The 14,760-nt window shown below is 36.4% G+C and overlaps 1 protein-coding gene across 2 annotated transcripts; it reads left to right on the top strand.

The window, feature by feature from the left end:
- Positions 1-161: 161 nt before the first annotated feature.
- LOC143728939 (poly(A) polymerase type 3-like) lies at positions 162-14,749 on the top strand. 2 transcript variants are annotated; one of them, XM_077219878.1, is made up of 12 exons: positions 162-342; positions 2,345-2,515; positions 7,495-7,561; positions 7,655-7,736; positions 7,822-7,931; positions 8,024-8,077; positions 8,200-8,311; positions 9,340-9,429; positions 9,777-9,915; positions 10,038-10,110; positions 13,566-13,686; positions 14,243-14,749. In XM_077219878.1, exons 1-12 carry the CDS (start codon positions 335-337, stop codon positions 14,533-14,535), a joined length of 1,320 nt encoding a protein of 439 aa, XP_077075993.1. In that variant the 5' UTR covers positions 162-334; the 3' UTR covers positions 14,536-14,749. The 2 variants fall into 2 exon arrangements, with proteins under 2 accessions (XP_077075993.1, XP_077075994.1); XM_077219879.1 differs by lacking the exons at positions 10,038-10,110; positions 13,566-13,686; positions 14,243-14,749 and having other exon boundaries at positions 9,777-9,919.
- Positions 14,750-14,760: the final 11 nt, after the last annotated feature.

Here is a 14,760-nt window from a genome sequence, read left to right as displayed (position 1 = left end):
GGGTAAAAATACTAAATGTAATATAATAAAAACAAGTTTTGACATGTTCGTGACGATGTTATGACAAAATACACACTATATTTTAGCTAGTTACTGCCCCTTTAAAATACTATTATTTCGTTACAAAAACAATACGTGTGTCAGCCAGCGTCACCGATACCGTGCGCCATGGCGTCACTTCCCGTACCAACTGGCAGTTGCTGTTGTCGGAGCGCCATGTTATTTCAAACAAAAGAAACAACTCCACTGCCTTCGTAACAGTTCATGACAGGCTGAAACACAATGGCGGAATATAACCTGCTTCTCAGCTTCTCATAAACCGGAGATTTTCATAATGCCTTTGTAAGTATGTCGACGGAGTGGTTGAAGCAAACGCAAGGTCTTGGGCCTTATGTCACGAATCGGTTGAAAAATCGACACGCTGATAAAAGCGTGTAATGGTGCCGTTTAGTTGTTGAATTAGTCCACAATGTATTAATTCCGACGGCAATCTTATTGGCAGTATGCAGCTGTTAATTAGATAAAATGATCACCACCCCATCAGATATAGAGATTGCGCTGATACTAACGTTAAGCACGCCGGCTTGTATGCAAGTTAACTTATAGGTAACGTTAACGTATTAAATCTATTGCATACAAGAGACATCTTAACTTTGTTCAGATATGTAGATCAGTAGTGCACATGTTGATGTAACGTTAGGTCAGTGATTTTATACTAATACCCTTCAAAGGGGAGTTCGCACAGACGCGTTCAAGCGTACTAAACTAACGGGCGAAGCGGAACAGAGCACAATCAATGGACCGCTTATTGAAGTTGAACTATTTTTTTTATCTTGACATAAATGTCTGTGGGAAAGACCCTGGGAAAAAACAGCGAGCCGTGACGCAATGGTCAGACACGTACGCGCAAAATTAAACTTAAACGCGCCACGTGTGAACGGCGAAAAAACAACAGCAAGATGCGCAATAAATACGATCTTTGTTCGTCAAAATATTTGCTCTACTACGAGCTGTTCTCTGCACTGGACTCAGAAAGTGTTTGTTTATATGGGAACGTATGCACTGAACTGGGTGCATGTGTGCTGTTGTTTTTGGTCATAGGAAAATACATAACCTGTAACATTTCGCTTATGTATTCTTTTGCAAAGAATTGATTAAATAAGATGTTCACAAACTAGGGCTGGCAACAATAAATTGACACATTAAATTATAATATGTGTAAAGGTAGCTTCCTTACTATCTTTAATTTACGTTGTCAAAGTCATGTTTATGAAAGTTGAACAAGAATGACCGCGACCAAAATGTCGTAATCACGAGTGGAAAACTCAGAATTTCTCTTAATCTCCGTGTTTCCGAGTTGGGGAGTGTCAGTGAGAAAATATGAGACACCAATAGATGCAGCGTCTGTATTGACAGTAAATTTGGTGAGCTGAATCATGAATAAACTTTTATTCATACTCTATATTATTTTATACATGCTAAGTTACATGTACAAAAACCGTCAGTATTGTACAATTACCATATAATATATTAGATGGAAACAATCTTGACATTAAACATTTGGGTCAGGCTTGCATGTGTTTGTAGGCTCCTAATGCGACGGCAAACATACTGCTCTTCTCCACGTATGCAGTATCTAATAAACAAATGAATTATTTTTTAATTATATGAAAACATTCACAGTAGTGTACTCTATACCGTTTCAATGTCTTTGTTTTAAACCAGTATCTGAAGTGTCCCGCTCAGTGCAGTGCAAAGCCTCACATGTCAAAACAAACTCCATGAGGTTCAGTGATAGCTTTTATTTCGCCTATAGAGGCCGCTCTCGTACTGTATAATGACAGCAGCATCGGACGTAACCTGGAAAAGGTATCGGTATGGATTTTTGCTGATAACTGATCATGCCAGCAATCGACAAACTGATTAATTAGTTGACCTCTATAATATTTAACGATTCAATTTACTGCAACTTCATAAATCGAATAAAAACAAAGAACCTGATGTGCATTTTTCATCATTTTGTTGAAGTAGAGTTAAAAAAGAGCTGAATGTTTTGTAGAAAAGGTACATCATTATCTTCCTCCGACCTTAAGTGACTTGAACGCATGCAACGTCATAATTACGACTAAAAATGTAAATACGAACTTCCCGGAGGATTGGAATGCACCGTTAATCTTTAGCCAAATTTTTGTTGACATAACAGTGGTCAGGTGATTGAAGGCTGAAATTTCATAACATGCAGAATTTCCAACAACTAATTACGAGTTCAACAAAGATGCGAACTGCTCTATACTACCACTATGTTTCTGTTAAATGTGACAATTAATGTTTGACTTTTTCACAGTCCAATTACCAATCAGGTGCAGACAGTACAGCAGACCCCAAAGCATTATGGGATCACGTCTCCTATCAGCTTGGCACCGCCTAAAGAGGCGGATATGGTCTTTGCACGGAAGCTGACAGAGACACTCCGACCCTTCGGCGTCTTTGAGGAGGAGATGGAGCTGCAGCGGAGGTAAATGAAACATGCATCACTGAATCGCACATGTATGTGGATGTACAACATGGCAGTTAGATCATGATTGAGACCATCAACTGGCTCTTTAACACAACTTACACAACTTTTTAAGTTAACTTCTTAAAACTAAATGCACAAAGTTCATCAAATCCATTGCTTTTATACACTTTATTTTAGGGATGCGCCGATACCGATAATTATTTTTAATTGAAAGCTGATAATCCATATATTGGCCAATAAATCTGAATAAAAGTTTTTATATAATTTTTGAGAGCCTGATTACAAAAACAAAATTCTCGCCATTAAAATCCATGTCCCAAACACACAATTATAATGTTCTCATTATAATTTTATGTAGCCTATATGACAGACACATGTTGCACTTAACTGCATTTTCCTTTTTTGAAAAAATTCTAATCATATTTCAAGCAATTCAAAACCGTCATGGTGAACAGTGCGCATCTGAAGTGTCTCAGCTGAAGGAAATTTTTTTATTGGGATGATAACAATAACATTAAAAATTAACATATATCGGTCGATACCGATATGGTGGCCGATATATCGTGCATCCCTGCTTTATTACCTTCTATTTTAAAACAATTGATGATTATCTAATCAAAATCTATCTAATCTAGGGCTGCAACTAACGATTATTTTGATAATCGATTAATCGGACGATTATTTTTTCGATTAATCGGATAGAAATTAAATTAGATTTTTTTTTTAATTACAACTAAATAAAACCGTAAATCAGGGTATTTATGTGTAAAAGTGTACTTTAAAAAGTGCAAAAGCCACACATTGAGTTTTAGTAATATCAATATTTGCATTGTTTTTAATGATAATTGCTGATGGCAAGTTGACAAACATGATTATTGTTAAAAAAATGATATCCAACATATTATGTTTTAACACAATTTTTGTTAAAACAAATTTACACAGACATGTTGTTCAGATGTGAATATCTGAACTAAAAACAAACTAAAAACATCTAAAATATATAATTCATTTAATTTTTATTTAAAATTAATTATATATAAGGAATATAAGGATAAAGAATATAATATATATTATATATATAATATATAAAAGAATATAATATAAGGATAAATTGATTAAATAAATATAGAAAGACTGAAAACAATTGTGTGAATGTAGAGCCGCAGTAGATCGCGTTTGAAAAACAATTAAAACTTAGTAGACAAATGCTATAAAAAGAGAACGGAATGGAGGTAACGTTACCCAGCAAGCTAACAGGCTTGAGTAAAGGACAGGAGAAATTATGCATTAGTGCACAAGCATTCGCTGAAAACCACTGAGTACAGTGACTAAAAAACAATATTTTACTGCTGCTATTAACTGCCTTTGTATTTAATGCTTCACTTTGTAAACACCGTTTTAATTTAACCTATTTCTGCGGTAGCGCTATTTTAATCCATCACTTACGTTGCGAGCGAACTGATTGCACAACCTGATGCTCGAGACAAAATACAGACATCCCGGAAGTCCCGGGAGTCTCCCGCATATTGATTGCGGCTCCCTGATGCCCGCGAATTAGTTCAAACTCCCGAAATCTAGAGCGCGCAAGTAAGAGCGCGCGCGCTACACGGTTTGGAGCAGTCTCTGACAGAAGAGACTGCTCCAAACCGTGTAGCGCGCGCGCTCGGCAGAGCGCCTGAGGGAGAGAGACCTTGCGTGTGTGTGCGTACCAGTAAACGCTCCCCTTGACGTAAGCAGACCAACTAATCGATAATGACATTCGTTGACAACGATTTTCATAATCGATTATAATCGATTTTATCGATTAGTTGTTGCAGCCCTAATCTAATCTATTATCTAATACAAATTAAGTTACAGTGATGAATACTATAAAGATCTGATATCTTGAGTTTCTGATTTGTCTGTGTTTCTGTCAGCTCCATGAACATATCAGTTTGCTTTCTCACGTCACTAGCTTTGAATATGCAACTTTGCTTGCAAGGAATGCATAAAAATGAACTAATGCAAGCAGATGGTAACAATCGTGACTTTAAACATTTGTGGCAGGCTTGCATGTATTTGAAGGTACTACAAATGTCAGCATCCTCAGCCTTGGCAAACATAATGCTGTTCTACTAATGCAGCATATAGTCAACAAATTAATTACTTAATACTTATTTGTAAACATGTACGGTAGTGTACTGTATAACATACCGTTTCAAGCACATGCTCCGACACATGTCAAAACCAACTCCATGAGGCGTCAGTGATTATTTGTATTATTGCCTCTAGAGGCCGCTCTTGTATTGTATAATGCCAGCGGACACCTCTCAGCAACAGTCTCAACCCAGAAAAACTGTCGGTATGGATTTTTGCAGATAGCAGATTATTCCAGAAATTAGTTATCGGCCAAACCGATTGATTGGTCGACCTCTAGTAAAAAGAGCTGTATACTGTTAGCAAACATCACAACGCCACCCACAGATGCTGAGAGTGCCGTTTAGATGAATATGTAAATATGTGCTGCACGCTTTCCTCTTAGCAACAAAATAAACTAGGGCTGAAAGATTAATTGCAATTGCGATTATATTCATCAATATGATGAAATGCGATTTTGTAACTGCAAAAGCTGCGATTACACTGGTCACGTGACGCGAGAGAAAAGCAGTCTGCAGATCAAGCATCAACTTGGCACGCTACGCATAGGTCTGGCATACAGGAAAGAAGAGTTTATTTTTTATTTATGTGATATTGTGTTATTTATTCTTTCTCCAACAATTCTGGATCGATTCCGAGAATTTCAGAATCGAGTCTGAGCTTAGTTTTTAAACACAGATGCGTGATGACGCTGAGCGTGCTTTAGAAACGACCGTATTCTGCTTGCTTCTAATTTCTCTCTCTCTCTCACACACACACACACACACACACACACACACACGACACCGCTCGAACCTTCCGAAAAAGGTTATGAAAGCTGGTCAAAGCTTTCATAAAGTTTGGGGTTTAAGCGAATTACAAGGACAGTCGTGGGCTTCTTGCACAGGTTTTGCCGCTTTGATGTTACTCTTGCAGTGCGCGGTCTTGGCCGCCGGAATTTTCCTTACAAATGCTCCACAAAGGCATTATTTATGTCTTTTGGAATGCAGCTGGTTTATATATTAAAAATATGAAAATCACTGAGAAAGCTGCTTTCATTTTAAAATATTTACGCGCGCCTTGTGAAGAGTGCTCGTGCATGCGGCTGTGAGCGACTCATTGGTTAAATGTACTTGCATCTCAAAATGCTTTTGACGCGAAATTAATGTAAACACGGTCAGTTATATCTTAAACCAACAGGACAAACCACATTTACAATTTCAAAAGAGATATGTGCATTAGCGTGAATGCACCTTATCGTATAGGGGGAAAATCACTCCAGCTCTTGAATGGAAAACGTTCAGACAGCCTACTTTTAAATACTGAAAGCACTCTTTGTTTATTGCTTGTAATGTTTTTCTTTGTTCCTCTTTATTTACTAGCTTTTATATTTGGAAGCTATATTAGTTTATAGCCCATTTAAAATTCTTAACATATAATTGGTTTAATTAAATGTGTTTATATATATATATATATATATTTAAAGTATGTATTTACACATGTAATTAAATACATATTTTAAGTGTTATTAAGATTAAAAAGAAAAAAATTAGATCGGATCATGAGCCGCCTAAAGATTCCCATCCCTACTGTACAATGATTTATTGCTTGTCTTTGTCGACTAATACAGAAGGTAAAGAATTTAAAGTAATCACATATTCAATTGCAATATTGGTTAAAAAAATCGCAATTAGATTGTTTTCCATAATCGTTCAGCCCTAAAATAAACACTACTGCTGTTTTCTCACCACAGTATTTTATTGTATACATGAATAAATTTGCACCAGTTCTGCAATTCGACCCTCCAGTAAAGTCGTCACATTTATTTATATAGCTCTTTATACAACAGATTGTTTAAAAGCAAGCAACTATACAGTATTAAACATAGAAAAAACAGTTTCAGTGTCTCTGTTAATTAGAATTAAACTTCAATTTCTACTATAAAGCAGCTCTCCAGTGTGTTCATGTTTTTATTCAAGGATGTCTGACTTCGACAGACTGAACAGAAGAAATGAACCGTTGAAGGCGGAGCTTCAGTTCACACCTGGCAATTACGTAATCGCCCCAGACCAACGGTAGTTTGAAGTTTTTCGATGGAGTACATTTGCTGGAAAATTCGCTTTGGCAAGCTATTTCAAACTCCCAAAACAAACTTCATTTTGAATTGATTTTGTTCTAAATAACATCACACCAGTTCGTTATTTCGATTTTGCTCTAATATCGGGGCCTTTACTTCCTGGAGGATGATGTCCCATTTAGCAACTGGCTTGTTAAAGAGATTTTTACAAAATATTAAAATAATTTTACAATGATATTGAAGGCACAGTAAAATTAGATAAATTGTTGGCAATTGTAGCCAAGTTATGTTTTGGTTTAAAAAATTACAAAAAGGGAAAAATGAAGACAACTATATATCCTATTTTTATCTGTTTATATTAAAACGTCACACTGCACCAAGGGACGAGGATGGCAGCAAGTTTTCTTTTAATTAATACAACAAGGATCCATTCTTTTGGACTTCATCAAAAACTCTCAAAGAACATGTATCATGGATTCCATGGCTGCTGAGAAATAAAATATTAAAATAGAAGACTATTTCACAATATTACTGTTTTTAATATATTTTTCATCAAATAAATGCAGCCCATAAGCATAAGAGACTTCTTCTAAAACAGTAAATCTTACTGGCCCAAACTTTTGAATGGTAGTGTGTTCACTTCCCTAATTTCTGTCTTTTTATTGTTTATTATTCTATCCAGTATACATTCCTCAATATCCATAACAAGTTATGTACAGCATAGTCTTGACCCATCTTTTGGCTTCATCAAATTGCTGTTTAAACATGGTTCATTTGCCCACAGAATCCTAGTGCTTGGGAAGTTAAATATGTTGGTTAAGTTGTGGATCCGCGAAGTCAGTGAGACGAAGGTAACTTATCGTCCTGTTAATTATAATAAATACATAAACTTCTGAATAACCGTTCGCAGATTCCAACTGTTATATATTTTTATATATTTACAGAATATTCCAGCATCAGTGATTGATAGTGTTGGTGGTAAAATCTTCACGTTTGGATCCTACAGGCTTGGAGTTCATACCAAGGGTAAGTTCCTTCACTAGATCCATACATGTACTTCACGTGGTCTCCGTGTGTCTGTAATTTCTCATTCGCTAACTTAATTGTTTAGGTGCTGATATTGATGCTCTCTGCGTTGCACCCCGACATGTGGAGAGAACAGACTTTTTCTCCTCGTTTTATGAGAAATTAAAGGAGCAGGAGGAAGTCAAAGACCTGAGGGTAATGGAGCCTTTTGTGAATGTGTACATATCCAGTACATCTTCCTCAATATCTGTGAGGCTTAATAATTGATATTTGCTTTTCCCTTCTAGGCGGTGGAGGAAGCATTTGTACCTGTGATAAAGCTGGCTTTTGATGGCATTGAGGTATTTTTACATCCTTGCATATATGACATCAAACAATAGCTCAAGCCAGAATTGAAATTATCATAATTTTGTCTCATGTCATTTCGTGTATGTTTTGAAATAAGTTGATATGTTTTTTGCAGATTGACATACTGTTTGCCCGACTGGCACTACAAACCATTCCAGAGAATCTGGATTTGCGAGATGATGGCTTGTTAAGGAACCTTGATATTCGCTGCATTCGGAGTTTGAACGGTAATTGGTTATAATTGATTAACCTTGTTAGGGCTGGGTTTTGTCACTGATTTCACGAATTGATCAATTAACGCAGTGCGCTTTAAATTCTTAAACGTGCTTGATACAAAAGAGTTATTAAAAGCACTTTTCCTCAGGCGGCTTTCTTTGCGCGCGCTCAGAGAGCAGAGCAGAACATGGACAAGCGTGAGTTTTGGCTGCACATCTAAACTGTCTAATACACAAATTTTAAAATTACCAGTTTGGCGTGTATTCACTCAAATACAGTCAGTAAGTGACTGTAAGGTCTTAAGTGAACGTAAACAGTTTGGAGAAAATAGAATGTGTATCAGTATATTTGATCTGTGCATTCGGTTTTAAAGAGAAAGCAGGCTAATATTCCTGCTGCAGTCTAATGTCATAAAACAACAAAAGACAGAAATTACTCGCTGCTCTTGACTGAAAACTTTTGTAGCTTCAATAAGAATTAAAGCAAGTTTAATTATTGCAGTGAAAATTTAAACTATGATAGGCAGCATCACAACTATGTCAAAAAAACAAACAAGTATACTTGAGCATTCTGTCCTTTTTAGGGTCTAATCATCCTGTTTTTGGTTAGTTTACATGTCTGGTCAAATTACCATCATATGTAGGCTCCCCACATGCAATGAGTGCATTTAGCCCAGCCCACAGCATTGTTTTGGATGTTGGTAAGTTCCGTCATAAAAGCCGACCAATCAGGTTGTAAACGTATCCCCTTGCCTATGGGTTTGGTGAAATAAATGCCAATCTGAAAGCTAAGCGGACCAGGGCCAAATTGTTTTTATTTATATTTTTGGTCCGGACCAAACAAACCGAACTACCAGGGTGAACTAAAAGACTGATCTTGGAATTTATGAATCAATATATCAGTTCATCAAAATTGAGATATAATCGATATTGTCAACCCAGTCCTAAATCTTGTATGCTTGTTTAATGAAGTTTTCCCCTGGTAATCTCAATATATGTACTTGTTTGATTTTCTGATTTCTCAATGTGCTGACATACAGGTTGCAGAGTGACTGATGAGATTCTTCACCTGGTGCCCAACATTGAGAATTTCAGACTGACTCTTAGAGCCATCAAAATGTGGGCCAAGCGTAAGTAAAAACTTGTCTGTCAGCCTGGAATTGCATTTGGTTTGTGGAACATGCCACAAAAAACAAACCCAACAATGACCTGCTGTTTTTGTGGGTATGAGTGCAGTGAAAAAACCCAGCAGTGCAGCATTGTGCCTCAGGAAATTTGTATGGCTTGCATTTGCTGCCTAGAACCCAGTGCACTCATGCTTAACCTAGTGAACACATGACAGATTCTTGTTTGGAACTTGGCCTTTAGAAATGCTTCATTGTGAAAAATTTCTGGCCGATTCATTTATGATTTTGATTTCGAGGTACGGTACAGTACGAAATTAAGAAATAAATTACATTATTTGAAACTCCTACAGGCCATAATATCTACTCGAATATCCTTGGTTTTCTCGGGGGCGTATCGTGGGCCATGCTGGTGGCAAGAACCTGCCAACTCTACCCCAATGCTGTGGCTTCCACCCTGGTCCACAAGTTCTTCTTGGTTTTCTCAAAGTGGTGAGTTCCTACAACAGACAATGATATAACAAAGAATCTGAACTTTTGGACTTTGCTTTTCAGAGAGCCGTTCTCTTCAATTTCATTAATTCCTTATTTTTCTTCCGGGGTGGTGTTTTCAGGGAATGGCCAAACCCTGTTCTTCTGAAGCAGCCTGAAGACTGTAATCTCAACCTCCCAGTCTGGGATCCCAGAGTACTGTCTTTATTTATTTATTTATTTATTCATTCATTCATTCATTAATCTTACTTTATTTATTCATTTATTTGAATTGCAAGGCAATATATCTACAGAAAGATGATATATTTTGACAGTATTCAATATTTTTATGAATGTATTTTTTAGGGCTGTACGTACTCAACCAAAGAAAATCTTGGTCGACTGAAGTCCTGAAATTTTCAACTAAAAATGTTAAATGTTCGACTAAAAAAAAAGTTAAATTAATTAGCTGCGCAGTACTTGGTAGCCTTGTCCGCCTAAATGGATTATAAATAAACATAAAAAAACTAGTAGGCTATTTGCAGTATATTAAATCATTTTTGACCTAATTAATTATTTTGCACTGAAATGAGTCTTGACACACGAGTCTGTCGGCTCTGACAGCGTTGCATCATGTGCACCTGCGAAATATCATAGCCTATGATTTCCAAAAATAGTACGATGTTGTCAACTAGTGATATCACTAGAACTGTTGAGGAATATGCAAAATAATTTAGACAATTCTTTTTGTCATATGTTATAATAAGTTATAACTGTCATTCAGTTCATCATTTCAGCCGCTCTGTGCATGTCCTCACACAGTGCTCAGCTTCGCGGCCGAGACACGAATAGACTATTAACTTAAAGCTTTTACTCTTAATAAACACAAAAGGCACGTTCACTTTAATAAAAAAAGAATATTTATTAAACAAACCAGATCAAGAGCAGAAACGAAATAAAGTGCATAACTGATACGCCAATTACGATATGTTCATAATAGCCTACTCAAAACAGACAGGGCAACCTAACGCAGACAAGTTAGCTTACCGCTTTTAAATGTCATGTTTGTCGTTGAGCTGTGGAAGGCAAACTGTTCCTTGCAAACTTTGCATTCGACCTTTTTCCCGTTATCAATTTTAACCCTTTCACACATACGATCACACCGGTGTGATCAGTCTTGGCTGGTCCCTGGAGGGTACGATCACACCGGTGTGATTAGAACGGTCAGTGCATCATGTGATCAGAGCCAGAGAAGGACCCACTCAGTGCTGTCATATATCACAACTATTGAGTGTTTTCAACCACATAATGTTTATTTTAGGTTTCAGACATTTAAATACACACAAGTACTAGCAAAAAAATGATTTTGAGTTTGTAACATATACACTGATGTCTATGGACGCGGCAATAATAATCCTTTCCATTATAATAAGATGACACGTTTTATTCATATCAGATACACATTGTGTAAGTAGCTTTACATTTGACCCTATTCTTCTCCCAGTTCACCGGCCACTTACTTTCATGCATTTCGTGAGAAGTGGAGGAATTGACGTGTAAATCCAACAGATCCGATTCTCTGAACTGTGAAACAAACTAACATGGCGCCGCCCATCACGCATACAGCTCAACTAACGTGATCGATATAAAGGTGTTTAAACAACAAAACACATCCACTTGCAGATATTTGACAATCGGAATATCAGTATTTCATGCTATAGCTAATACATTATTGAATATTTGTAATAAAAAAGGGAAAATGACATAAAAGCAGATCATTATTCATTCAGTGCTGTGTTGTTGCGCTGTTACGTGACAAGCAATGACGCATCACCATGGAAACATTAAAGTGACAAGTTCTAAATAACGGTCGCCTTGAAAAACTCACGCTGGGGGGTCAGTTAGAATATTTTAAACTTACATGTGAAAGGGTTAACAAAATGCTGCCACACTGTCGATGTCTTTGTTGTCGACGTTAGAAGACTGACTATTAAATGCTCTCACAATTAAATAAATAATATTCAGCATCAAACCTTCTATAGCCTACTTATCTGTCTCTCTTCTCCAGTGGGTTGGGCTAATCCAAAAAAAGTGAAAACAAGGGGGTGTTCTGAAGACAGACTGTTACCTGTGAAACAGGGGTACTCTGAAAACACCCCCATTAGCAGTTAGTGCTTTCTCCCTGATGAAATGAGCGCGGCAAAGCTGATGAAATGAACGTGCAAAAAATCTACCAATCAGAATTTTAGTCGAACCAGAGCGTATCGACCAATTAATCGACTGGGACATTACAGCCCTAGTATTTTTGGTCTGATTTGGCTTAAAAAGGTGATTGCACCCAACAAATCATTAAACCAAAAATCCATTAAGTAAATTCAGTGTTTATTATTAGAAGTTCAAATATAGTTAATGGCCTTAAGGAAGAATTACATTTGATGTTTTTCTTTATTTGCACCAACACAATAAGATGCATATTAATAAACAACAGTATTCACAGATGTGGTAGATTTTTCCTCTACGCACCTGACCTAAGTCTACCTGAGTCTCGTCTACATTCGACGTTAGTTTCCTATAATATCTATACTCCAACGCGTCTACACATCGACGTCGGCTGAGTGCTCTGTTTATACTCCAGTGAGTCTACAGTCAACTTCAGCTGAGTTCCCTAACTCTAACTTGCTCCCCTAACTAACTTGCTGTGCAGCATTAATCACCGACAGACTTCAGACTATGCTTTAATCACGGCTGGAGAATCTCAGAAAATTTCAGATAGAATCCCACCAGCAAAAGGAATACAACAGTTTTTATTGAATAGGAGCATGGCAAAAATGACATGAAACATTACATAATTTCCCTACAATTTGAATGGTTCCTCATAGGCAAACCCTTCTGTTACTAGGTAGAAGCAAACTGTTTTTGTGATTACTTCATAATCATAAGTTTTGAAACCTAGACATCTGTCTAGTTTTATTTCCCCTATTTGTTATTTATACACTCAGTCACGAGATTTTGACCAAAGGGTTTGGAAACATACAACACTCAAAAGCATATGAATGTTGTTCCTGCAAGAAAAATAAATGTTAGTTATGATTAATTAAAAAAAATCCATCACACCTACATATAGCTTTACTAAACTGTTAAAGGATGTAAACATTTGTGGAATTGTGAAAGTGATTTTGAATTGAATAGTGACCAAGAATGAATTTGAATTGAATCGTGAGGTACCAAAAGGTACCCCTATTAAAAAGGTTGTTAATGTGTCAGGTGGCTCAGTACACATAAAGCAAGCAATGTTTTAGAGCACCAAAGATTAGGATCAAGAGACTATTGAAATGTCTTGATTACTTGCCTGTGTCATGATAAAGGTAGTGAGTATGAAAATCAAACAGTCAGGGAATGTATTCATCTAATAAAAAGCACCTTAGAAATCAGCACATTTTTCAAGGTGCTGGTTAATTTTATATCTATCAAAATAATATTGAAAAAATTGTAGAATAAGAATATTGCTCTTTCATTGCATGTATTAAATCCTTTTTTTAACCCACACATAATCAAAAACAAAAAAATTTAGCATATTTACTAAAAGCTATAGTGATTATTTTTTCTTTTCTTTTCTGTACCATCTCAAATTCTTCACTTCAGAATATATATATATTTTTTCCCAATCTCAGGTAACTCCGAGTGACCGGTACCACCTCATGCCAATCATCACGCCAGCTTACCCTCAACAAAATTCCACTTACAATGTCTCAGCATCTACTCGGGCCATCATGGTGGAAGAGTTCAAGCGGGGTCAGTCTCATTTCTGAAGATCCCTAGAAACACATTCTGGTAGAATAAAGAAGCGTGCTTTGAAAAATGAAAATGTCAACATTTTCTCACCATCAGTTCATTCTAAATCTGTATGGTTTTACTTTCTGATTTTAGAGTGTTCACCCAAGTGCCAAAAAAGAACCCCAAAAAGCACCAAGAGTATTGTGTGCTATATTCGAGTTTTCTGAAGCTTTCTTTGAGGAACAGACCAAAACTTAAGTTTAAATTCACTGAAAAGCTTCCCTTGTGCAGCAGCTCTTAAATCTCATTTGCGTTTAAATACATTCAAATATTTATTTGGGTTGCGTAAAAAAATTATATAGCGCACAACTTGTATAGACTACTTTTTTGTTTGTCCTTTACCAACATCGTGTTTAACATCCCCTTTTGTGTTCCACTGCTAAAAAGAAAGTCATGCAGATTTGGAATAACAGAATTGTTTTGTTTTGTTCGGGTGAGCGATTCCTATTAAGATACCGTGCAAGGCTATTGTGCCATTGTTTGATTCACATTCCGATTGTTTAACTCCTCACAGGTCTTGCTATCACGGATGAAATATTGCAGAATAAAGCAGATTGGTCCAAACTATTTGAAGCACCAAACTTCTTTCAGAAATACAAGTATGTATTAAGCTGCATATCCTGTTGGACACTCATGGTGAGATTTAATCATTTCAATAAAGATTTATTTCTCTCAACTGCACTCCCACACATTCATAGCCCTTTCACAAGTACTACCTTATGTATTCGGTGTCATCGATTTGAAATAAAAGCAGAATTATGCATATTATCAGTTTATTTAAATGGAGTACGACACAATGGCTTTTGACACGTCAACGTTTTTGATAAAATAAAATGTGTAATAGTCCTGCTTAACAAATTACTACTGTAGAGCATGCCTGAAATGTAAATAACAATTTTGAGATGGTTAATTTATATTTTTCAAAGGTAGGTATTTCATTTTAATGTGGCTTTCTAAAGTGGTTTTCTTGTGCTATATTAATTTGTGTACAATTCAAAAATAAAATGTTTTAGTTCACAATTCGTACAATGT

This window comes from Siphateles boraxobius, unplaced genomic scaffold (genome assembly GCF_051911475.1).
Source record: "Siphateles boraxobius isolate OS27281-9 unplaced genomic scaffold, OSU_SipBor_1 8, whole genome shotgun sequence".
Classification (NCBI taxonomy): domain Eukaryota; kingdom Metazoa; phylum Chordata; class Actinopteri; order Cypriniformes; family Leuciscidae; genus Siphateles; species Siphateles boraxobius.
Note: the sequence above shows the minus strand (reverse complement) of the source record. Positions and strands in the feature narration are given on the sequence as shown.

What these genes read in the sequence shown, in the direction of transcription:
- LOC143728939 (XM_077219878.1), top strand. An exon ending in GAGATGGAGCTGCAGCGGAG is followed by an intron (nt 2,516 to 7,494) that starts GTAAATGAAACA and finishes ATTTGCCCACAG; the next exon opens with AATCCTAGTGCTTGGGAAGT. An exon ending in GGTGGAAGAGTTCAAGCGGG is followed by an intron (nt 13,687 to 14,242) that starts GTCAGTCTCATT and finishes AACTCCTCACAG; the next exon opens with GTCTTGCTATCACGGATGAA.